At 41.1% G+C, this 26393-nt stretch overlaps 1 protein-coding gene across 6 annotated transcripts in view; it reads right to left on the bottom strand.

The window, feature by feature from the left end:
- Nucleotides 1-26393, bottom strand: part of DTWD1 (DTW motif tRNA-uridine aminocarboxypropyltransferase 1) — a 94366-nt gene that overhangs the window by 46423 nt on the left and 21550 nt on the right. For 3 of the 6 annotated variants that reach the window (XM_086320859.1, XM_086320862.1, XM_086320858.1), the window contains exons 5-6: nt 17719-17787; nt 14139-15366 (exon numbers count right to left, since the gene is read on the bottom strand). In XM_086320859.1, the coding sequence (XP_086176985.1) occupies nt 17720-17787 (68 nt within the window). In that variant the 3' untranslated portion in view covers nt 14139-15366; nt 17719. Of the gene's footprint in view, nt 1-14138; nt 15367-17718; nt 17788-26393 lie in introns of those variants that run through there. The other 3 variants (XR_015134464.1, XR_015134463.1, XM_086320861.1) reach the window with 2 other exon arrangements.

The following is a 26393-nucleotide window of genomic DNA, read 5'->3' as shown; positions in this document are numbered from 1 at the left end:
AACCATAGCCTTGACTAGATGGACCTTTGTTGACAAAGTAATGTCTCTGCTTTTTAATATGCTGTCCAAGTTGGTCATAACTTTCCTTCCAAGGAGTAAGTGTCTTTTAATTTCATGGCTGCAATCACCATCTACAGTGATTTTGGAGCCCCAAAAAATAAAGTCTGTTGGGGGCCAGAGTGAGGTACTCCGCCCGTGACAAAGGTCATGAGGAAGGAGGCTCGACATACGCAAAGGCGGGATCGAGCCTCAGGAGTCCCCCTGGAAATCCTCGAGCATCTACCCCCATAACCAGAGCCTGTCTACTTTACTACTTTGTGCTCTTACCTACACCTCTGACTTTACGGGGGGCTGTCCCCCACCACCTCTTTCGGAGAAGGAGTTAACCTAGAGCTCCAGTTAATAATAATTCCTGGGCGTGATAAGAGTGTTTTAACCTACAAACTCCTCTGAAGGTTCTCTAGCCTGCCTGACAGGCTCGTCCAGCCACATGTGATTGCTCACAGCCTCCCAACCGTGAGAGGCACAAGATGCTTTAAACCCTCTAAAAACAGGTTCTTTAGAGAAGTTAGAAAACTATTAGTATAAGTATAATGGGCTAATTAGAAATTGTGTTGGTGAAGGGTTTTTCATTTGTTGAGCCAATGTTTGTTGCTAAGTCTCCATATCCCCTGCCCTTACACACATTAATGAATATATAGAATTAACCTTTGATATTAATCACGTTAGACCTTAGGCTAAGTAAATTTTTTCCTTAACTAAAACCCACTACACCCTCACCCTGTAGGAATGTAACTTTACTTGGGTGGCGTCTGTTTTGAGACTAATCAGCCCTGGAGAAATAAGTGTCCTGACTGACTGACCGCTATCACAAGGAGAGGGTCGTAAATTGTCAGCAGGCCCCCCTGGCCAGAAGATGATGTAACACCCCTAAGACCTCTGTATACATTTGTGTGAAGCACCTGACTTTAATAAAAGTCAGGACTGCTGTCCCCACATGACTTTTGTATAACATCTCAGTGTATAAAAACAGACCATGGAAAATAAAGAATTGGGATCAGTTTCTCGAAATACTGGTCTCCCCATGTCGCTCTCTCTCTCACTCTGGTTGAGTCTCCATCTGGAGCGCGGAACCCACCATGCTTACTAATTATGCCTGGGCTTCTAAGATCCGACCGGGGAGGCCTCAGTGTCTCCTCTCCTTCGGGAGAACGGAAGGACGCCTGCGGCCTACGTAAGTGGTGCAAGCTTCTTGTCTTGAAGTTTTATTGGTCCCCCGCGTAAACCAAGCTACTCAGCCTCTTTTCTCCACTGAATTTTCCTACTGAGCTATCCTTATTCTATTACTCTTTATATCTCTAATTAATATCTAATTGAAGCTATTGTATCCTGATCCTCGCCTACGCCGTCTCTCCTTCGAATACCCTGGATCAGCCGGGGCTGGTCCCCGGCAAAAGTCAGCCACTGTGTCCAATGTGTCCCCATCTATTTGCCATGAAGTAATGGGACCAGATGCTATGATCTTAGTTTTCTGAATGTTGAGTTTTAAGCCAACTTTTTCACCCTCCTCTTTCACATTCATCAAGAGGCTCTTTAGTTATTCTTCACTTTCCGCCATAAGGGTGGTGTCATATGCATATCTGAGGTTATTGATATGTCTCCCAGCAATCTTGATTCCAGCTTGTGCTTCTTCCAGCCCAGCATTTCCCAAGATTTACTCTGCATATAACTTAAATAAGCAGGATGACAATATACAGCCTTGACATACTCCTTTTCCTATTTAGAACCAGTCTGCTGTTCCATGTCCAGTTCTAACTGTTGCTTCCTGACCTGCATACAGGTTTCTCAGGAGGCATGTCAGTTGGTCTGGTATTCCCATCTCTTTCAGAATTTTTCAGTTTATTGTGATTCACACAGTCAAAGGCTTTGGCATAGTCAATAAAGCAGAAGTAGACATTTTTCTGGAACTCTCTTGCTTTTTCAATGATCCAGTGGATGTTGGCAACTTGATCTCTGGTTCCTCTGCCTTTTCTAAAACCAGCTTGAACATCTGGAAGTTCATGTTTCATGTACTGCTGAAGCCTGGCTTGGAGAATTTTGAACATCACTTTACTAGTGTGTGAGATGAGTGCAATTGTGTGGTAGTTTGAGCATTTTTTGACATTGCCTTTCTTTGGGATTGGAATAAAAACTGACCTTTTCCAGTCCTGTGGCCACTGCTGTTTTCTCCAAATTTGCAGGCATGTTGAGTACAACACTTTAACAGCATCATCTTTTAGGATGAGTGATCACACCATCGTGATTATCTGGGTCATGAAGATCTTTTTTGTACAATTCTTCTGTGTATTCTTGCCACCTCCTCTTAATATCTGCTTCTATTAGGTCCATACCATTTCTGTCCTTTATCGAGCCCATCTTTGAATGAAATGTTCCCTTGGTATCTCTACTTTTCTTGAAGAGATCTCTAGTCTTTCCCATTCTATTGTTTTCCTCTATTTGCATGATCGCTAAGAAAGGCTTTCTTATCTCTCCTTGCTATTCTTTGGAACTCTGCATTCAGATGCTTATATCTTTCCTTTTCTCCTTTGCTTTTCACTTCTCTTCTTTTCACAGCTATTTGTAAGGCCTCCTCAGACAGCCACTTTGCCTTTTTGCATTTCTTTTCTTAGGGATGGTCTTGATCCCTGCCTCCTGTACAATGTCACGAACCTCTGTCCATAGTTCATCAGGCACTCTGTCTATCAGATCTAGTCCCTTAAATCTATTTCTCACTTCCACTGTATAATCATAAGGGATTTGATTTAGGTCATACCTGAATGGTCTAGTGGTTTTCCCTAATTTCTTCAATTTAAATCTGAATTTGGCAATAAGGAGTTCATGATCTGAGTGCCAGTCAGCTCCCGGTCTTGTTTTTGCTGACTGTATAGAGCTTCTCCATCTTTGGCTGCAAAGAATATAATCAATCTGATTTCGGTGTTGGCCATCTGGTGATTTCCATGTGTAGAGTCTTCTCTTGTGTTGTTGGAAGAGGGTGATGACCAGTGTGTTCTCTTGGCGTCACTCTGTTAGCCTTTGCCCTGCTTCATTCTGTAATCCAAGGCCAAATTTGCCTGTTACTCTAGGTATTTCTTGACTTTCTACTTTTGCATTCCAGTCCTCTATAATGAAAAGCTGCAGCTTTCATGGAGCGGTGGCAGACTGGCACAGGAGCTGAGAGGAGATATGTGGATTTAATGTTAGCTTAAATCTCAACATTCTAAAAACTAAGATCATGGCATCTAGTCCCATCACTTCATAGAAATAGATAGGGAAAAAATGGAAACAGTGACAACTCTCTTCTCTTGGGCTCTAAAATCACTGCAGATGGTGACTGCAGTCATGAAATTAAAAGACGCTTGCTCCTTGGAAGAAAAGCTATGACAATCCTAGACAGCATATTAAAAAGTAGAGACATTACTTTGCTGACAAAGGTCCATCTAGTCAAAGCTATGGTTTTTCCAGTAGTCAAGAATGGATATGAGAGTTGAACCATAAAAACGGCTGAGAACCAAAGAATTGATGCTTTCGAACTGCAGTGTTGAAGAAGCCTCTTGAGAGTCCCTTGGACTGCAAGGAGATCAACAGTCAATCCTAAAGGGAATCAGTCCTGAATATTCATTGAAAGGACTGATGCTGAAGTTGAAGCTCAGCATCTACTTTGGCCACCTGATACGAAGAGCCAGTTTACTGGAAAAGACCCTTATGCTGGGAAAGATCGAAGGCCACAGGAGAAGGGCACAACAGAGGATGAGATGGTTGGATGGAATCACCAACTCAATGGACACAAGTTTGAGCAAACTTCCGGGAGATAGTGAAGGACAGGGAAGCCTGGCATGCTACAGTCCATGGGGGTGTCAAAGAGTTAGACACAACTGAGTGACTGAAGAACAACAACAACGCTGTGTCTCCTCAAAAATTCTAATATAATACATAGGTTCTACTCAGTTAACAAATACAGAACTTATCAACATTTTATACATAAAAATAGGATGTGTGATACTTTGTGGGGACACTTTCTGGAATTTACTCGTATTGATACAGACAATATTCTCCTTTGATTATTGAGAACCAATTATGATAATGGTCTTAAATGCATACATTAAAAAACAATACAGTTCTATGGTGAATAATAGATGGGTAAATAGGTGATAGAAGTGTTAAGATAATAGGTTACAGGAAGAAGAATGGGGAAAAAATGGTTTAATTAATTTATTTACTGGTTTATTTGCTGTGCTGCATGGCATGCGGGATCACAGTTCCCTGACTGGGAGTGGAACCCGCACCTCCTGCATTGGAAGTGTGGAATCATAACCACTAGACTGCTGGGGAAGCAGAGTTTGCAAAGATTTTTGTAATACGTATTTTATGGTTATATTTTTTATACATAAACACTTATGCTTATTATCATATTTGTTATAAATAATGATCTTTTAAATTTTTATTTTGCCTGATATTATATTACTGTTTATGTTTTATTTGAGTTATCATTTGCTAGTTCAACCTATCTACCCTTACTTTTCAAATTTTTAGAACTAAATTTGGAGTCAGTTACTAAGGCATAAAAAGTTTGGCACATGGCATAACTGGGGGTAGCAGACACCTCAGTACAGATATCCAGAGTCTGACTGGGAGGAAATGCATTTCCCGTCACTCCTTTCCTTTTCCTCAGTCACTGACCAGTCACAGTTACAGGCTATCATTTTTACTCTTTTGTGTTGGAGCTTTTAATTCATTTCTACAGTGAAATGGTGCAGAGTGGAAAATGAAAGATGGTGAGTTTAACCTGAGTAGGTAAACAAAGAGGTCTTAATTAGGGGGACAAGGGTGGAGAAGTTATTCATCTGCTGAAGGCAGTGGGCAGCACTTCAGAAACACTGTGATCTTGAGAAGTGAGAGGAATAAGAGTGTCTCCTTCACAACAATTTCTGAGCCAGCCCTGCATCTGCTCAAATACTGTGGGCTCTGGTTCTGTGAAGAGACACCAGAAATGTGGAGTCATGAGATAGGTGCAGACCTGGAAGAAGCCAAAATGTCTACCTACCATGTCTCCTACAAAAATCTCCCTTCTCCTTTTGGCTCTAGAGACAGATAGAGGATGTCTCTCAGTGCATTGGCAATTAGGATGTGCATTACAAGTACAAGAGTTAATATTTTAATGTCCAAACGGGTACAAGGGTACAGGAGGGAAGAAGGGTCAGTTATAGTACTCACTACTGCTCTCCGGTCTGGTGGAAGTCTCTGGAAGTGCTCAGGAGGATTTTCAGGCACATGGTGATAATAAAAAGCAGACAAAAAACTTTAGTTGGCTTTATTATTTTTGAAAACTCTCTACAGATAATGCATCCTCTTGTTGCCTGCATCTAGGGCAGATTGCATACACAGCTCCCCCAGTGGGAAGCCACTGCTGGATTTTCACATAGACCTCAAAAATCTCAGCAGGGATATCCCATAAAGTTCTACCATCCTCTTTTACCAAAACGTCCTTTTACAGACCTGCCAGTTTTGTCTGTTATTTGAGGAGAGCTGAGATAGCTCACATCCTCCTGTCTACAGGAGATTACAGTGAGGGATGTATATTGTTTCCTAGGTATAAAGTTAGGTAAGATTAGTCATGGAAAAGAGCTTAACCAAGAAAGTTTTGATCAAGATCAGATCAGATCAGTCCCTCAGTCATGTCCGACTCTTTGTGATCCCATGAATCACAGCACGCCAGGCCTCCCTGTCCATCACCAACTCCTGGAGTTCACTCAGACTCACATTCATCGAGTCAGTGATGCCATCCAGCCATCTCATCCTCTGTCGTCCCCTTCTCCTCTTGCCCCCAATCTCTCCCAGCATCACAGTCTTTTCCAATGAGTCAACTCTTCGCATGAGGTGGCCAAAGTACTGGAGTTTCAGCTTTAGCATCATTCCTTCCAAAGAAATCCCAGGGCTGATCTCCTTCAGAATGGACTGGTTGGATCTCCTTGCAGTCCAAGGGACTCTCAAGAGTCTTCTCCAACACCACAGTTCAAAAGCATCACTTCCTCGGTGCTCAGCCTTCTTCACAGTCCAACTCTCACATCCACAAGTGACCACAGGAAAAACCATAGCCTTGATCAACAGGGTCCAAATGAGGCTTTCCCTCAATAATCATAGCAATTTCTTGATTTGATATCAAAGAGAGAACTGAACATAGTGATTTGCTGTCTTTGATGCATCATATTGACATGTATGAAGTGGAAATTCTATTACACTGACTTTCTCTATTATCTTAAACAAATTATTAACATAGTATGTGCCCCAGGCTCCCCCTTTTTAATGATGGGTTGATAATATCTGCCCTATATTTCTCATAAAGTTGTTCAGTAATAAATATGAAGATGACCCAAGAGGATCTGGATAGTGTGGCAACAAGAGTTGGATAGAACCTTTCCTGCCTATTACTGACTAAGAAACAGTCCTCTTCATCTGGACTTCTGGGCCTCCTATTCCAAAAGTAAACAAATGATCTCTTACTAAAAGGTATCATCAACTGAAAAAGATACACAATCTAAAATCTGGTGATTGTATTTTATTTGACAGACTTCCTGAGGACTTAAGCTCAGATAGCTCTGAGGGACTGCTCTGAAGAGGAAGGGAGGAGCCAGGATATACAGGGGTGTTTGCAACAAAGATCAAGTAGTTGGAACAATAAAAGATTGTTAATTAAAGAAAACTAGACATCTCAAGCTAATGTTTAGCATGCTTTTCTCTGTATGGGAAGCTGCAAGAGCCTGGGCCCACTGAAATCATTCCTAGGATACGCACCTTAACTATACAAGGGTCAGTATTATGTTCTTTTCCATCCTGAATCCCCTCAGGGTACACTGCTGGAGGTGGTTGCCGTGGCTGAGGGCTTGATGGCTTCAACATCCTTAAACAATATGGCAGGCGACCTTCTCCATCCTTAGTATATCCCACACACTCCTATTGGGTATACTCACTGTTGTTGTTGTTCAGTCACTAAATTGTGTCTGACTCCTTGCGACTCCATGAACTGTAGCACATCAGGCTTCCCTGTCCTTCACTATCTCCTGGAGTTGTCTCAAACTGATGTCTATTGAGTCAGTGATGCCATCCAATCATCTTATCCTCTGTTTCCCCCTTCTCCTCCTGCCTTTCCCAGCATAAGGGTCTTTTCCAGTAAACTGGCCCTTCGTATCAGGTGGCCAAAGTAGATGCTGAGCTTCAACTTCAGCATCAGTCCTTCCAATGAATATTCAGGGTTGATTTCCTTTAGGAATGACTGGCCTGATCTCCTTGATGTCCAAGGGACTCACTGTATATTATTATATAGATCTGGATTTACTGGTCTTTATTTTCTTTTGGCTAAGTATTACATTTTGAACCAACACAGGCCTAATACCTTTCTTATCATTACTATTTTTTGAAATAAGGCATCCCTAGTGACTCAGTTGGTAAAGAATCTGCCTGCAAAGCAGAAGACCTGGGTTTGATTCCTTGGTCAGGAAGATCCCCTGGAGAAGGAAATGGCAACCCACTCCAGTACTCTCACCTGGAGAATTCCATGGACAGAGGAACCAGGCAGGGTACAGTCCATGGGATACAAAGAGTCAGACATGACTGTGCAACTCACTTTTACCTTCAACTGGAGAAGGGAATGGCAACCCACTCCAGTATTCTTGCCTGGAAAATCCCATAGACAGAGGGGCCTGGCAGGCTATAGTCTAGGGGGCCAAAAAGAGTTGGACACAACTGAGTGACTGAGCGTGCACACATGCACAGAAAAGTATATAAATCATAAGGGTATAGATCAATTATGTTTCACTAGTTAAGAACAGCCATGTAATCAGGCACCTAGATCAAGCAACAGAGCATGAGCAGCACCCCCAGAAGTCTTCCCCATGTCTCCTTCCAGTTACTGCCAACCCTTCCTCCTAAGGGTAACCACTATCCTGACTAACAGTCATAAATTAGTTTTCCTGGTGGCTCTTTAACAGAAGACATGCCACTTTCATGTAGTTGCTAATAGCTTCCTCGCTTTTGCTATTTGAGCTTCTATAATTTAATAAAGGACACAGGAGAGCTGCAGAGAGTACAAGGTAAATGTAGAAGATAGCACTGGAAACTATCTTCTCCATGAAGTATTGTCAGTTAAGACCAGTGTGTCACTTCTAGCAGGCAAGTGATCTTGTCAAACTTTTGGGAAAGGAAAGCTTAATAAAGTTGGAACCATTGTGCTTCTTTTGTCTCAGATAAATTGCAAAATACCATTTATAGAAATTTTTAAAGAAAACGAAAGCATTTCTCTGTGGCTTAACTTGACACTTGTCCAAACTTGGAAGAATTAGAGATGTACAGTATAATATAACACTGTCATCTTAGTTTTTCTCAAGCCCTTTTACCGCAATGTCCCCCACAGTACAAACAGAATCCAAATGCCAGACCTTGTCCAGATCACCAATGTACTTCCTGGGTGAGGAGGAGAGAGCTGGGGACAGTGGATGGGGGGGAGGGGAGGAACCAGGGACTCTGTGCCAACTGCCTCAGAGCAGGAAACCTAGTTCCCTTTCCTTTCTCCCCCATATCAAATTCTCAACTGCATTCCACTGTCTGACGGGGCTGGCCACAGCTGTGGTTGTTTCCAAAATGAAGATGGAATCTAGCCACAGTTGGATTTATTATTCTCTAGAACTGCTGTTCCTCTGGGCATTATTTTTAGAAGTATCACATTGCATAGGGGCTTAATTTTTCTAACTGACTTTTGGAAAATTTTGCAAATCCTTTTTCCCTTAAATATAAAAAATTGATGTAAGAGGATTCTGTTCAATATATTTTTCCTTTGGGATATCCTTATCCCAATGGAAAAACAGAACATGATTGCTTGACCCAGCTATCTGCCGAAAATAATGTTGTTCGATTTTTTTTCTTCCCAGAGTAGATAAATTATAATAGCACAACACAGCTGCATATTTGAACATAAGTCTACATAGTGAGAGGCTGTACAGTGACTTCTTATTACAGTTCTATTTGATTGAGATCAACCAACATTCTCTAAGAGCTTATGGTGTACCAGGCAGTGATAACAGATGACAAAATGACAAGTAAGACTTTGCCGTGCCCACAGGAACTCACAGATCAGTGACACAACAAATGCAGAACCAATAATTACCATACAACAATTACTTGTTATAATGAAAGTACTACACATAATGTTTTGCATAAGAAGAATTATTAACTCTTACAGAATTTATGGTCTGGGAGGAAGTCACAGAAGAGGTGTTACAGCAAAGACAAGAACCAGACATTTCAAGGAAAAGGAATAAAAATTTTAAAGGCACAGAGGCATGGCATAGCCTAGTATTCTTCAGAAACTCAAAGGTGATGAAGACTAAGTATATGCTAAAGGGTGGCAGTTGGTGAGAATGAAGTAGAGTTGAGATCAGATCGTGGAGGGACTTTATCTTCTAAACAGTTTTACCTAGAGCCAGTATAGTTATATTTGCAGTTTAAGGACTGATTCTTGCATGAAAGAGCCTCAATTAAGAAATAATCTTGATCTCAGGCTTAAAATATGCCAAGCCTTTAGTCTCATGCACATGCTCATTCTCACCCTGGCCCCTTCTCTTGCTCATTCCCTTTCTTCAATTTTTATTACTGCCTTTCTTTCCTCATACCCCTATAACCCTTCCCCATGTTTTACTTAACACTGTAAAATCTTAGGGAAAAATCCTTAAAAATATCCTGCATCATCCCGTAGCCAATATGCCCAAGATCCAAAAACAACTTAGAAAATAAAGACAGAGGTTAATAATGACCCATTGATATACTATGTCCTGATAATGTATTATAAGTACATTAGGGGACGTAGCCATTAAAATATACACTTGCCTGGTAGCCTATCTGCTGGCTTTGTCTAAATGATTGCAGACTTGGTAACAGAGCCAGATATGGTTTCACCACCATAACAAACAGCAAAGAAGAAAGTTTCCCATTACTAGTGACCCACTGGTATGCCTACCCTGCCCCAAAGTGTTTGCTGGGCCTTTTGCCCTTGGTCAACCATCTCTTCCTGTGACTGGCTGTCCTCATGGACTATGACCCAGGTGATTCCTCTGCGCGCATCTGTATGGACCAGCTGCCATCTTTGTGTCCCGCTGCTACCTGGAAGTCATGAGTTTATAGGAGGAAAGGGAGGAGACCATCTATAGTGGCGGAGCCTGCTCTGTCTCTAGGTATACAGTCTGAACAGTTAGGGTGAACAAGACTTTGAAGAAAATGAGAAGACTGCCAAAGGATCCTCAGATGACTAGGTATAGATGGATCTGGTGGGTAGAAATGATTTGCAATTTCAGTATAAGGAGTGAGTATATGAATCTCAGGAGAGAGAAACATGAGTGTTGTTTTTTTTTAATCTAAAATTATTATTTAAAATTTTATTTAAGTCAAAAAGTTAATTTATTTACAAAATATAAATGTAGTAGGAGGAGGTTTGGGATATTTGTATTTGTGAAAATAAAAATATGCAACATGGATAGAAATACAAAAACTCTCAACAAATTATTAGCAAATCAACCTAGCAATATATAAATATTAATAGCATGAGTCTATATCAGGAAAGCTATGGTTTTTCCAGTGGTCATGTATGGATGTGAGAGTTGGACTATGAAGAGAGCTAAGTGCCGAAGAATTGATGCTTTTGAACTGTGGTGTTAGAGAACACTCTTGCGAGTCCCTTGGACTGCAAGGAGATCCAACCAGTCCATTCTGAAGGAGATCAGCCCTGGGATTTCTTTGGAAGGAATGATGCTAAAGCTGAAACTCTAGTACTTTGGCCACCTCATGCGAAGACTTGATTCACTGGAAAAGACTCTGATGCTGGGAGGGATTGAGGGCAGGAGGAGAAGGGGACGACAGAGGATGAGATGGCTGGATGGCATCACTGACTCGATGGACGTGAGTCTCAGTGAACTCTGGGAGTTGGTGATGGACAGGGAGGCCTGGCGTGCTTCGAGTCATGGGGTCGCAAAGAGTCAGACACGATTGAGCGACTGAACTGAACTGATACCAAGAAATTCATTTTACAGCATGACCCAATATACACATAGATAAACATAAATTTCATAAACCATGTTAGCACCAAGTATGATGAGCTTATTATTTCTACTTTATTTGATTCCATTTTATTTCATTTTTAGTATCAATTACATTCCATATGATCCACTAATGGATTGAGATCTGAAATTTGAAAAATATTAGTTTATCCAATACCCATCCCCTTCCTCCTTACGTCTTTGCTTAAAACATCATTCAGAAGTGACTTCAGATAATATATCCCTTTAATGAAGTCAATCCAGCTTAAATGCAAAAACTGCCAATCAGTTCAGGGTGTGGATATATTATAGTTCTGACAAATGTAAGGAGATATTACCTCTCGGTTTCTTTGCTTAAAAGGGCACGGAGTCCCATTCATAAGGGTTCCACTCTCACAACCTAATCACCTTCTGCTGCTGTTGTGTCGCTTCAGTCGTGTCCAACTCTGTGTGACCCCATAGACGGCAGCCCACCAGGCTCCCCTGTCCCTGGGATTCTCCAGGCAAGAACACTGGAGTGGGTTGCCATTTCCTTCTCCAATGCATGAAAGTGAAAAGTGAAAGTGAAGTCACTCAGTCGTGTCCGACTCTTAGCGACCCCATGGATTGCAGCCTACCAGGCTCCTCCGTCCATGGGATTTTCCAGGCAAGAGTACTGGAATAGGGTGCCATTACCTTCTCTGAATCACCTTTTAGAGGCCCCCAGTTCTAACACCATCACATTGGGGGTTAGGATTTCAGCACATGAGTTTGAGGAGAGCTGGGGATAGGGACAGAAACAATCAATCCATTGCACCTGGGGATAAAATTCTTAATATAGGTAGACACAAAAGGCAGCAACTTTTTAATCCAAGTACACTGCCCCTAAAAGACTAATTGGTTATTATTTAATTACAGTCAGTTGTCTAATAACCCATAATTAAAATCTTTCTTATAAAATGGTATACAAACTATGCTATGTGTTTTAGGGAACTGAAATTTGAAATAGAAAATATTTCTTATTATTTCTAATATATGGTTATAAAAAGGTGTTTGTCAGCAATTTGCAAACTCACTTCAACAAGCCATATGCTACTGATTATTTTTAAAGTGCACAGTAAATGTAATGACCTAATGTTAGCAACCTTGAGAGGAAAAGCAATGATTAGCAAACCTTCATTTTTCTTGTTTAGAATCAAGGCTCTCAAGTATAACTACTTTCACATACAACAGAATCATTGACTAGGCACTGAAAAAAATTCAGTCAACTATCTGCTTGCTTAATATAGAGTTATGTGGTATCCAGTTAAACCATTTTCTATAGTTAACTTCAAGTGATGTTACACAGGTTTGCTACTGTGGCTATATTCAGATGGTAGCTATAGACAAGGGAGAAAATTCAAGAAAGCGTCTCTCACTTGTCTGGGGCTTTGGTAGTATTGATTAGGGTATTTCAGTTATTCCCTGTGTAGCCTTTCTTTCCATGTAGTGCCTCCAAAGATCTGCAGCATCTCTAGAAGGCTAGCTTGGGCTTCTCAAGATACCATGTTCCAGCTTTAAATATCTTGGTACATTGATTTCATTTAAGAAATAAAATTAATTTACTTTTGGAAAAGCTTCTTAATTCCCATTGTGAAAATAAACTGAGGTGTTCAAACTTAAATCTGGAAAATATTTTTAACTTTACAAAAGTATTTTCCAAAAGCAACAAAGACTTCTATTGTTTCAAATGTTCTCAGGGAAATGTATCATGAAAGGAAAAAAAAAAAGAATTTCCCACCCCTAAGATTATAAAACATTAGGCTACTTGGTTCACCGTGTTTTCCTTCCCTCTTTCCTACCTTCCTTCCTAAATAAGAATTTATTAGGTGTTATTAAAATTTTCTCTAGAGTTTCCTAAAATGTTTGTACAATGTTTACTTGAGAAATTGAAGGAAAAAAGGGTTTTACAATAGCAAACATTTAATAATGTATCTCTGTGGAACAAATCCTCTAAAATGAGTGATAAAAAGACTAGGAAATCTTCTCTGAAAATAGAAGAAATCTAGACTCTAAAAAATTCCATTATCTTTCCAATCCATTAGACTTCAAAAAAGCCCTGAAAGTAACAAAGCAATTTTTTCTTAAGATTCAAGGTAGTTATAAAATTTCAAAGTATGTAATCAATTAAAGAAAAAGGAGTCATCAATAATTAGAAGATTTGAGTCTATTTGCAGCAGTGTCAAGGATGGCAACCCACTCCAGTGTTCTTGCCTGGAGAATCCCAGGGACAGGGGAGCCTAGTGGGCTGCTGTCTATGGGGTCACACAGAGTCGGACACGACTGAAGCGACTTAGCAGCAGCAAGGATATACATGTGTTGGAAGAAACCACTGCTCTTGATAATAAGATTGTAAACATTATTGTATTGGTGTTCAAGAGTAAATAAGATATGCTTTCATACATATTTGAGTTGCTTTTTTGAATTCCCAGCAGAGAACCAGTTGGAATCAACACTTTCATATAGGACAAACATAATTTATTTCTTAAGCTAATAGTTAGCGTTCACTCTAAAAATTTAACCAGAACTTTCACTCACAGTGTCTGCTTTAGAAATTAACAGTTGTTTATTAAAGGTTCATGAGAGTGAAACTGTTAGTCTCTCAGTTGTGTCGGACTCTTTGCGACCCCATGGACTGTAGCCAGCCAGGCTCCTCTGTCCATGGAATTCTCCAGGCAAGAATACTGGAGTAGGCTGCCATTCCCTTCTCCAGGGGAGCTTCCTAGCCCAGGGATCGAACCCCGGGTCTCCACAGGCAGATTCTTTACCACCTGAGCCACCAGGGAAGTGTACCTGTTAAATGTTCATAGATGCTTCTTATGACTGTACTGTATTATAATAACATAAATATTTATAACACATTTAATAACAAAACATATTACCTCTAAGTTTAATGTATATTCAAGTTAAAAATGTAATATTAACTTTTCAAACCTTTTTATAATAAAAATATCTCATATTCCATATCTTCTTATAAACTTTTAGCACAACCAGAAGCCTGTGAAGTATTCTCTACCATTTTTTATTTCCAACTTTATCAGCTAGAAAAATATTTGCAACGTCATAAATGATCTCAAAGCAAAGACAAAGGCCAAAAGAACCAACAGTAAAGCATAGTCACAGGGTTAGAATAAATAAGAGGCTATAAGACCTTTTCGGCTTCCCTGGTGGCTGAGACGGTAAAGAATCCACCTGCAATGCAGGAGACCAGGGTTCAATCTCTGGGTCCGGAAGATCACTTGGAGGAGGGAATGGATCACCACTCCAGTATTCTTGCCTGGAGAATCCCATGGATAGAGGAACCTGCTGGGCTCCTCAAAGTCCCTCAGTTCTCTACAGGTCTTTTTGTCCTAAGTCTTTCACTTAAGGTATCCTCTATAAACAAAAAGACTGCTTTATCAATTATCTATTACTAGATAAAAAACCATCCCCAAATGTAGTGGCTTAAAAAATGATTTAAAAACCTATCATGTTTCTGTGAATTGGCTGGTCATTCTGCTTCAAATGGTGTCGGCTGGAACCACTCACATGGCTGCATTCAGATGGTTGCTAAGCTGAACTAGCAGGTTCAAGACCTCCCTTATGTGTCTGAAGCCTTGAAAATGCAATTGACTGGGGCATCTCACTTCTTCCCCACATGGCCTCTCTCTCTAGGGATTCTCCACATGGTCCTTCTCTCCAGCAGGACAGCATGGAATCCTAATATAATGGCTCGGGAATCCAATGACATGAAAACAGAAACTGTCAGGACTTACTTTGTCCGTATTTTACGGGTCAAAGTAAGTTACAAGGCCAGCCTAGACTGAGGGGAAGGAAAATGAACTCCATTTCTTGAAGGAAAGAGTAGTTATGTCTGTAGACATAGGGAAAGAATTATTTAGGGGCCATCTTTGACAATTATCATTGTCCAACTTCTGGCTACAATTCTTGTCCCACCTAACGTGCAAAACTATACTTACCCGGTATCCTAAAAGTCTCACCCCATGACATCATTCATTCAAGTTCAGCATCTCATCATCTAAATCAGGTCCAGACGTGTCAAAAACAGTTCAGGTATTGTTCCTCAGGTGCAGCTATTTGAGATTGGCTTCTCTCAGTCCAGATTTCCTAGTATAGAAAAACCACACAGGGACTCCCCTTGTGATCCAATGGTTAAGACTCCACCTTCCAAAGCAGGGGTGCGGGCTGGATCCCTGGTCAGGGAATTAAGATCCCACATGCCACAAGATGTGACCTAAATAGATAAACAGAACTCCTTAAAAATAAGAAAGAAAAAGAAAAGTCACACAAACACTTCAGTCTAGACGGGGCTCAGGGAAGTGGGAGACACAAAACTAAAATTGCTGTGAGGGTCCCTACACTGAGGGCACAGGATAGTGCTTGACTGTGGTTCTGTCCTTCCCTCTGCTGGTGATTTCCTAATCCATCCCTCGCCTTGCTTCTTGGCCCCTCCCTCTGGGATTCTGGCTCTGCCAGTCATTCTTCTTTTTTCCTAAGAAATGACAAGCACTGGGTTGGAAATATTTCCTCTAAATACTTCTTTTAAACTGAACAGTTCCTACTTTAGCTTATTTCTCTCTTCTTGTACGTTATCGTCAGAAGCTATAGAAAGTTAATTGGCACTTTCACCATAAAGTGCATTTTCTATCTTCTGTGCTATGGCAGGCAAAAGTATTTCCCAGTGTACTGTTACCATATAACTCAGGACCTACATTCTCCAGCATTTGATCATTTCCTTACTGCCTTTTCCCATCCTCTGCTAAGAGTTTGTTCACTACTCTCCGAAGCTAATTGTCTCCTAACCACTTGTATTGTTTTTCTCCTGCTTGTGTAACACCAAATTTAGCAGTCTTAACCAACACAAACTTATCGTTATACAGTTCTGTAGGCTGTTGTTGTTCAGTCACGAAGTCGTGTCTGACTCTTTGCGACCCCATGAACCACAGCATGCCAGGCTTCCCTGTCATTCACTCTCTTGGAGTTTGCTCAAACTTGAGTCGGTGATGGTTAGAAACACAACACTGATCTCACAGGAATAAAATCAATATGTTGGCTGAACTATATTCCTTTCTGGAGGCTCTAGAGAGGAATGTATTTCCTCGCCTCTTCCAGCTTCTAGAGGCTGCCCACATTCCTTGGCTTGTGGTTCCCCTTATCCATCTGCAAAGACAGCAACAGTGGGCTGAGTCCTAATTTTGCATCACTCTGACTCCCTCTTACGTATCCCTCTCCCACTATAAGGATCCTTGTGTTTATATTGGCCCACCTGGATAATCCAAAGTAAACACAAGATCATTAATCACATCTGCAAAGTCCCTTTTACCACATAAGGTAACATATTCATAGGTCTGGGGGTTAGGATGTGGCTATCAAGAGGTGGAGGAACTATATTTTACCACACTGACCTTTCAGCCTCCATTAACATTTTTCTTGCCACTCTCCAATACCTACCTGTTGCCTAGTCTTAAAGCCGGTACCCACGTTTCTACATTTTGTTATGATTATACACCATTCCAGATAATTGCTCATCTGTTGAAAGTGAAAGTGTTAGTCGCTCAGTTGTATCCTACGTTTTGCAACCTCACGGACTGTAGCCCACCAGGCTCCTTTTTCCATGGAATTCTCCAGGCCAAAAATACTGGAGTGGGATGCCATTTCCTTCTCATTTGTTGTGGAATAACAAATCACACCCTAAAATGCAGTGTTTTAAAATTAATAACTATTATTTACAATTCCTTGCAATTCTCTGTGTGACTGCTTATATGTTCTGCTCCCCATGTGTGCTGGGGTCACTTCTGCAGCTGCACACAGCTGATCTCACTCAGTCACCAGATGTGGGAAGGGCAGGACTTGAAACAAAGTGGCTCTCTGCACTTGAGCCAGACTCAAAAAGCTGACAGCTGACCTCATTCCTTGCAGCCAGGCAGCAAGTCCTTTCTTGAAAACGAATCTGGGTAGCATGTCTTTTTGCTATCAATCCACCACCTGCTCCATAAATGTCTATTACTCCATGTATGTTTAGGGAGCTGCTCCTATAAGACTGAAGGGGCCCCTTTTCCTCAGGAGAACTTAAAAGATAGAAGCTAGTGTGACAAACTACAATCCCTACTGTTGTAGTAAGACTGTGGAATACAATCAATACTCGTCATCTCCCTCCTCCACTATCAATTCCAGATTTCTCTCACCCTCCACTTCCATCTTGGCTACTGTTGTGGGCTTACCTGGTGTTGTGACCCAAACCCTCATTCCCGGAAGGGCCTGAGTTTCTGCCACCAAGCAGTCCTCAGGATGAAGTTGCTATGCCTACTCATGCATGCTTGCTAAGTCACTTTAGTCGTGTTCAACTCTTTGTGACGCTATGGACTGTAGCCCACCAGGCTTCTCTGTCCATAGGATTCTCCAGGCAAGGACACTGGAATGGGTTGCCATTTCCTCCTCCAGAGGATCTTCCCAACCCAGGGATCGAACCTGCGTCTCTTATGTCTCCAGCATTAGTGTGTTCTTTACCATTAGTGCCACCTGGGAAGCCATGACAGTCACAATTTGTTAAGTGTGTCACTTGGGCTCCATACTCACTCCTTCCTACCTCATAGTAGGAGCTCCATCTCCTTCTGAGATAGGTAAGAAGATGACTCTTTTTCTTGCCTGCTGGTCCCTGGGAACAAGAAGCACAAAGTACTCAGATGGCATCTGCAGCTTATATTACAAAGGGGTTTTTGCTATATCTCTTAGAAAAAGTGTGTCCCCTTTAAGGACAAAGACCTTCAGAGTTGTAAAGATAAGAAGCACAAGTGGCACCTTAAGGGTTATTAGAAGTGATTTTAAGGGATTAGGGACACTTCTGCTTCCACTCCTTGGCTTCCAGATCTATATTTTTTTGTACTGAAGCATAGTGCCATATAAACATCTTTGATCCAATAATATAATACATTCTGGAGTATGGCACCTCACTCTTAAAGAGTATTGCTTCTGAACTGGTATTCAGCCATAGCGTCAGCAGGTTGCTCCAAGGCTCTATCAGGCTGGCAGTTTCTGGGTGGTAAGATATGTGACATTATCAGTGGATACTGGTCTACTCCTGCACTTCCTTTTTAGAAAAATAGGTCCCCTAATTTGGTATGACATTATGTGAGATCCCATGCTAGTGAATCTAATAAACACTCAGATGCTGGTACTGACTGAGGCTCTGTAGGCAGGAAAAGCAACCTTGTATCTGCAATATGTGATTATCCAGTGACAAGAAACAGGTGGTCACTCCAGGTTGGACGGGGCCCAACATAGCCAACTTGACACTTGGTCCCAAGGATCAGTGACATATTGGGGACTCAGCATTTCTTTCTATTGCTGGTAGGTTGCGCATTTGTCAGTAGGAGTTAAATCAGCTTTGATCAGTTCATCCCACGCCCAGGCTTCACCCCTTCCCCAGTGGACACTCCATTCATGTGCTCAAGTGCCAGCACCAATTGGCCAATGACTGGGGCAGAATGGATGATGCCAACTGAGCAATTTATTCATGTCTTCTTTATTGTTTAGTGCCCCTTCAATAGTGGAGGCACTCTGGTGAGTTCTACACGTGATATGAAGACCCTCACTGTTTATGCTCACACTCATTGCCAATATGTCCATCAACAGGCCTCTATTCCAGACTTCCTACAGTTGATCTTCCAGTATTTCTTCTCCCAGGACAATTAGCAGTTCAGCCACTCAGGCTATTCCATTCCAGATAAGCTCTGTATGCAACTAAAGGGACCCACTTTCTATAAAGCATCAGTGGTATCTAGCCACCCAATTCTGTTATTCTTCAATCTCTGAGTTCCTTCATGAGTCTCAAATACCTGATACCCTGCACTCACTAGTTCATTCTCTTCCACAGGTAAACCCTCTCATTTTACCAGTTGTAAAAGTTGCCACCTTGAGCCAGGGGTTCCTTATGTTCCTTCCATGTGCCACACGTGATGGAGTCCTCACTGGCAGCTTATACCACCCTTGGGATCAACTGTTACAGTTGGGTTCTCTGAAGATCCTGAGATGGAATTTGGGCTACAGGTGTTTATCAGAGAACACTTGTCAAGGGAAGGGGAAGAAGCGGATTCGGCCAAGGAGGAAGCTCTAGAGTGAGTTTTGCCTGACACAATGTGGTGCATTAGGCTGAAATGGCAAGGCTTTTACATCCCCACTTAATGCTTAGTCCTCAGATCTAGGGAAGGTATAATCTCAGGTACAGTGTCTTCTATAGCTGCTGCAGATGAAGTGCTGAGAGCTAGAGAATCTCTTTCCTCCACACTCCCTGCAGCTCATCAAAGGGTCTTTCCTGGAAGGGGATCCCCCTTATCTCATGCATCCCCATAGCCACCAGAGTCTAATCCATCTGCAAATCACATTTGCTTCTAATTTCAAGATATATCCAGGATCTGACCATCTCTTACCACTCTCCTTTTACAATTGTTCTTGTCTAAGCAAATACCATCTTTCACATAGACTGCTGCTGCTAAGTCACTTCAGTCGTGTCCAACTCTGTGTGACCCCACAGACGGCAGCCCAACAGGCTCCCCCGTCCCTGGGATTCTCCAGGCAAGAACACTGGAGTGGGCTGCCATTTCCTTCTCCAATGCATGAAAGTGAAAAGTGAAAGTGAAGTCGTGTCTGACCCTCAGCCACTCCATGGACTGCCGTCTTCAGGCTCCCTCCATCCATGGGATTTTCCAGGCAAGAGTACTGGAGTGCATTGCCTTCTCTGTCACATAGACTACTGAAACAGTTTCTAATTAATCTTCCAATTTAGCTTCTTACCCTCTTATAGTCTGTTTTTCACAAAGGAATCAGAAATAAATCTTGTTACTCCTTTGCTTAAATCCTCCAGTGGCTTCACATCTCCCTCAGAGTAAAACCAAACATCTACCATGGTCTCCAAGGCACTAAAGATGTGTTCCCTTATCCCCACCCCACTATGATCCTGTTCTACCTTGTTCCCTTATTCTAGCTAAACTGGCCTCCTTGCTATTTCTCAAACATGCCCAGCATGTTGCTGACTCAGGACCTCTGCACATACTTGTTCCCTCTCCTCAGAATGCTACTCTTTGTGTTATCTGCATGACTTGCTTTCTCCCTTCATTCAGGTCTCTGGCTTTACCTTGAGATTTTCCCACACAACTCTATTTAAAATAGCATCCCTTTCCTACATCAGCCACTGTTTGTCTCTTACTCTGCTTTACTTTCCTTCTTAGCATGTATTAATACGTGCTAGGCACTGACATGCTACATCCACTACCTAGACAAGAACACAGCACATAGTGGACAACCAAGAATTTGTGTTGAGTGGAAGAATCCTGGAACTTTCCTTTGCTGCTTTTTTGATGCTCTCTCCTCCCTTTTGGTTTGGTTTCTTTCTCCATTCTGCTGGCAAACATCCTCCAGTATCTTGCTAAGCATCTTTATCTCAAAAAGGATATATGTGAGGTAAGTTTTTTGAGATGTTGTCTATCTTTATTGTATACTCACACTTCATTGATTATATGACTGGAAACAGAACCCAAATCATTTTCACTAGAGTTCTGAGTGATACTCTAGAGTTCTAGTCATCACCCCAATGTCTTCTACTTTCCAATATTTGTTAAGAAGTCCTCTGACACCATGCTTCTTGACCTTTGTGAGACCTGACTTTTCTCTTTGAAAACTATGGTTATTTTCTTTGTATCTGTGGTGTTCTGCAATTCCTTGATGTTAAGCCTTAGTTTTTGCCTTTTTAAATTCTAAAAACCTGTGTCTTCCAGTTTTAGGGATTAAAAGAAAACTTGCCCCTTAAGATTCTCATTCTCTCTGTACTCTTAGATAAAGGACCTCATGGAGTAGTCCTTATTTTTTTTCCTCCTCTTTTCCATTTCTTTGCCTTTCTGGGAGATCTCCTTAAGTGGAAAAAATAAACTCCATTCTTACTTTAGAAATGACATTTAGAAAGAAGACCAAAACAAAGAGTTGCTTTTTGACTAGCTATTCACTCACTTTAGCAGCAGAATTACTGAATAAAGACAATGAGGTTACAGACACTAAATTAATCTGCCAAGTATTTAGTGTGAAAATTACAGCACAGGTAAAGGAGATTTTTTTCTCCATCAAACATAATATTCTATAATAAATATGTGATGAGATGAATACTATTTACTATAACTACATATAAAATAAGATTGTGGCTGTCAGACTCTCAAGGTGATGACATAGAAACATGGTTAAAACCACATCAAAAATAAACTCAGAATGGATTAAAGACCTAAGTGTGAGGCCAGAAACTATAAAACTCCTAGAGGAAAACACACGCAGAACACCGTCTGACATAAATCACAGCAAGATCCTCTATGACCCACCTCCCAGAGTAATGGAAATAAAATCAAAAATAAACAAATGGGACCTAATTAAACTTAAAAAGCTTTTACACAATGAAGGAAACTATATGCAAGGTGAAAAGACAGCCTTCAAAATGGGAGAAAATAATAGGAAATGAAACAATTGACAAAGAATTAATCTCCAAAATATATAAGCAACTCATGCAGCTCAATACCAAAAAAACAAACAATCTAATCAAAAAGTGGGCAAAAGACCTAAACAGACATTTCTCCAAAGAAGAAATACAGATGACTAATAAACACTTGAAAAGATGCTCAACATCACTCATTATTCAGTTCAGTTCAGTTCAGTCACTCAGTCGTGTCCGACTCTTTGCGACCCCATGAATCACAGCACGCCAGGCCTCCCTGTCCATCACCAGCTCCCAGAGTTCACTCAGACTCACGTCCATCGAGTCAGTGAGGCCATCCAGCCATTTCATCCTCTGTCGTCCCCTTCTCCTCCTGCCCCCAATCCCTCCCAGCATCAGAGTCTTTTCCAATGAGTCAACTCACTCATTATTAGAGAAATGCAAATCAAAACCACAGTGAGGTATCATCTCACGCCAGTCAGAATGGCCATCATCAAAAAGTCCACAGACAATAAAAGCTGGAGAGGGTGTGGAGAAAAGGGAACCCTCTTACACTGTTGGTGGGAATGTAAACTGGTACAGCCACTATGGAGAACAATGTGGAGATTCCTTAAAAAACTGAGTCTAGATCTGCCACACAATCCAGCAATCCCATTGCTGGGCATACACCCTGAGGAAACCAGAACTGAAAGAGACACATGTACCCCAATGTTCACTGAAGCAGTGTTTACAATAGCTAGGACAAGGAAGCAACCTAGATGTCCATCAACAGATGAATGGAAAAGGAAGTTAAGGTACATATACACAATGGAATATTACTCAGCTGTTGGGGGCCGCATTAGGCATTACTGACAAAATAGAGGCACAGCCCCAACTCCCTCTTTTTGTCCCGCAGGCATGGACCTGGGATGAAGGAGTTAGGCCTTGTAATTCTGACTTGTTTTTTCCTCTCCTCAGCTGAGTTGACTGAAAAGAATATTAAGGTGCTTATTGTTCTTGAGAGGAGCATGAGACGGCACAAAGCCTTCTGCAGCTGTGCTCAAAGAATAATTCATAAAGTTTATCATTGACATTTGTTCAAGGGCTTTTGCAAAAGAGTGTTCCAGGATAAGCATGTAGGCTGCAGCTTGAGGCCATGGGAGGGATTGCTATCTGAAGCCTATTTGTGAGGAAAGTGTTTATGGCAAAGGAGTTTGCTGAATTTAGGGCTTAGGAATAATTAAAATAGTTAGAAACTAAAGATTTAAGGAATGTTATAATGTTAGCATATTCTACTATAGCTTATAGAGATTAGGAACTTTAGAGATATTAATAGCTAGAAGCCCTTTTTAAGAAATAGTGAGCTTAGGATACTAGGGGCAACAGGATTTAGAAAGATAAGAAATAAACTGAGGAATGTGGTGTGCAGCCCAAACATTAGCATGAGTTACAGTGTATTCACAAGGACACATGAGAAGAAGTAGATAAGAAAATCGCTGAGGCAGGAACTCCTTTTGAGGGGCAACAATGATTTATGGAGACAAAAAATCTGGGTCAGGGGAAACTGAAAATGTCAAACCTCTGAGCTAATGCTTTTGTAAAAGTATAAAAGAGAATCTTAAGCTTGAAACAAATAGGCAATCCAAGAAAACTGAGAGGCTGCCTCGTTTCTTGCCGACACCGCCCATCTCTTCAGGTTGATTCCCTGGCTGCTGGAGCTGGACTCTGGCACTTAGCTATAAAAAAAATGCATCTGAGTCAGTTCTAATAGGTGGATGAACCTGGAGCCTATTATACAGAGTGAAGTAAGTCAGAAAGAGAAAGACAAATACTGTATATTAACGCATATATATGAAATATAGAAAGACAGTACCAACAATCCTACATGCAGGGTAGGTAGCAAAGGAGACACAGATGTAAAGAACAGACTTTTGGACTCAGTGGGAGAAGGCAAGGGTGGGATAATTTGAGAACAGCATTGAAACATGTACATTACCATATGTAAAACAGATGACCAGTCCAAGTTCAATGCATGAAACAGGGCAGCCAAAGCCAGTGCTCTGGGACAACCCAGAGGGATAGGGTAGGGAGGAAAAGGGGAGGGGGGTTTCAGGATGGGGGGGACATATGTATATCTGGGTCCGATTCATGTTGATGTATATAAAAAACTATCATAATACTGTAATTATGCTCCATTTAAAAGAAAGAAAATTTATTAACAATATTGTGGTTTTTGCCATACATTGACATGAATCAGCCATGGGTATACATGTTTCCCCCCATCTCAAACCCCCATCCCATCTCCCTCCCCACCCCATCCCTCTGGGTTGTCCCAGTGCACTAACTTTGACTGCCCTGTTTCATGCATCGAGCTTGGACTGGTCACCTATTTTACATATTGGTAACATACATGTTTCTATGCTATTCTCTCAAATCTTTATTCTCTCAAGTCTAAAAAAAAAGAAACATGGTTAAAAACAATGTGGAGTAGCGCTTTGGTCCATCTCAGCAACCCCACTAAAAACTGAACATGAATATGCAGTGTCCGTGTAAATTAATAGATTAGGTGTATGAACAGACTCATTCCACCTAGCTAATAATCTTTCTTTTTTGTGAATTTATGGTAACTGGTATATACAAATAATCCCTAACTTTCTCCTTAACAACAAATGGTTGTTGTTAAGTATACACACTATCAGTAAATGTCTTTCCCTTCAAGGTTTTTATTAAATACAATGTAACAGGTAGCCTATAGTTTCAATTGCCACTTTAAACTAAGGTTGGACTTTTATTTGGAATTTACAATTTTCTATTCATTATGTCATATTTTGTCCTCCAACTCTTGTATTGACTTTTTACTTCAGCAAGCACATTTTCACACTATCCCATTCATGTCCTGTGAATACAATGTACTTTTTTTTTTTTTTTAAGATATTTAGTTTTCCTTTCATTCTCTGTTTCCTTTGGATTCCTCCCCTCCTTGTTAACTGGGCCCCTCTTTCTAATTTGGAGGCTTTCACTAAGTGTTATTGATGAGTGGTGATTTTTGGCTGGTGGTCTTCATTGCAGGCTTACTAAGAGTTTGGCCAAACTCTTCACTAAGGGTCTTCTGTCAGCATTTGGAGGCAAAAATTTGGTAAAATTATCACCAGCAGTAACAGAAGACAGAAAATGTACCTAATTCACTCATGGCATCAAGTGAGACTTAGAAGCAGAATTTTGAAAGAATAAGCTGGCTGCTATGAACTGCAATTTATAAGGTATTCTAACAGAAAGACGAATTCAAACATAAGGAAGTGGCTATACAAATATTACTAAAAGAGAATATAGAGTCTAGGCTGGAAAATGAAACTGTTTTCACCAAATCAAATGCTGAATCATTAAATATAGCTTTAGGACAAAGACCAAATTCAGGGTATTGCCATCACCATGGTCTCAAGGTAAAAAAATCGCTTGCCACTGCAGTAGATGCAGGTCCAATCCCTAGGAAGATCCCCCAGAATAGTGAATGGCAATCCATTCCAGTATTCTTGCCGGGAAAATCCAGTGGACAGAGGAGCATGGAATGCTACAGTCCACGTGGCTACAATCAGACATAACTGAGTGACTGAGCACACATGCATACACATGGGAAAGACAAGTAAAGGGTGTAACTATACACTCATTTTGTACAACCTCTGAAGGGATTAAAGAGATGCCTTTCAACTGAAATCAAAGGGCTACTAGAAAGATTAAGGAAATCAGAAGACTGCTTTGTGCAATACATGCACATTTCTACAAACTAAGCTGTGAGTACTTGGAGCATCTCAGGCTGAACTAGTTAATGAATGTTTCTGTAATCCACTTCCACTGAAGTTTTCTAGACCTTCACCCCCCAGCAGACCCCATATTTGGGAGAACCCCAATTACTTTATTAAACCTCTTCATTCATGCAATACTTTAATCTGCTTTCCTCATCACCTGGCTTCTCTAGAAAAGAGAGCCTGAGGCACAAATTAAATCTATTACTTTATTAGAAGAGGCAATCCAGGCTGGTCAGAGTAAAGATGTAAGGCTAACAAGGACTGGAAGCAAATGCAAATTGATAAACCAAACAGTATTTCATTTCTGGTTCATGATTTAAGTCATGAAGAGACATTGCTGATATTTTGGCCAGTGCAGTTGCTTAGCTACATGGTACATACTCTGGGCAAGAGGGTGAAAAACTGTGTCTCAAAATAGTCCACGAAAAAGGATAGGAATTTGTGTAACAGCTTCTTCTAGTGCATTGATCCAAGTCTTGCAGACAATTGGCTCTCCCAGATTGCATCATCTAACCCTTTTGACAATCACTGGGGGTAACCCTGTGGCATGATGCTTCCTTGAGTCCAGACGTGTTCGGATGGGCCAGAGATTCTGAGCATGTGGCTAGCTGAGGCAGAGCAATCACTCCAGCCTGCTAGTACACAGTGTCACTATATAGGGTGATAGCTATGGCAAGGTAGTTGGTGGCCTAGGAAACAGTGAGGCCAAGAAGGTGAGAAGCCACTTGAGAAAGATGTGTCAGATACTATATTCAAAGATGAGATATCTATTGCTGTAAATACATAATGCTGTAAAATAATAGCTATAAAGTTTCAGAGGCATAACAATGGACATCCCTTGCTTACACATCTATAATCGGATAGGTGTCAGGTTCTACTGATCTTGGCTGGGATGGTTCACATACCTGTGGGTTGACTGGCTACTAGCCAGTCTAAGACTGGATTCAGGTAGGGTGACCAGGGTAATTTGGCTCTGCTTCATGCATGTCTCACCCTCTAGGAAGCTAAGCC

This window comes from Bos grunniens, chromosome 10 (assembly GCF_055505025.1).
Source record: "Bos grunniens cultivar Pamir isolate PY7600 chromosome 10, Bosgru_T2T1.0, whole genome shotgun sequence".
NCBI classification, from domain to species: domain Eukaryota; kingdom Metazoa; phylum Chordata; class Mammalia; order Artiodactyla; family Bovidae; genus Bos; species Bos grunniens.
This window is presented reverse-complemented; position numbering and strand designations above follow the sequence as displayed.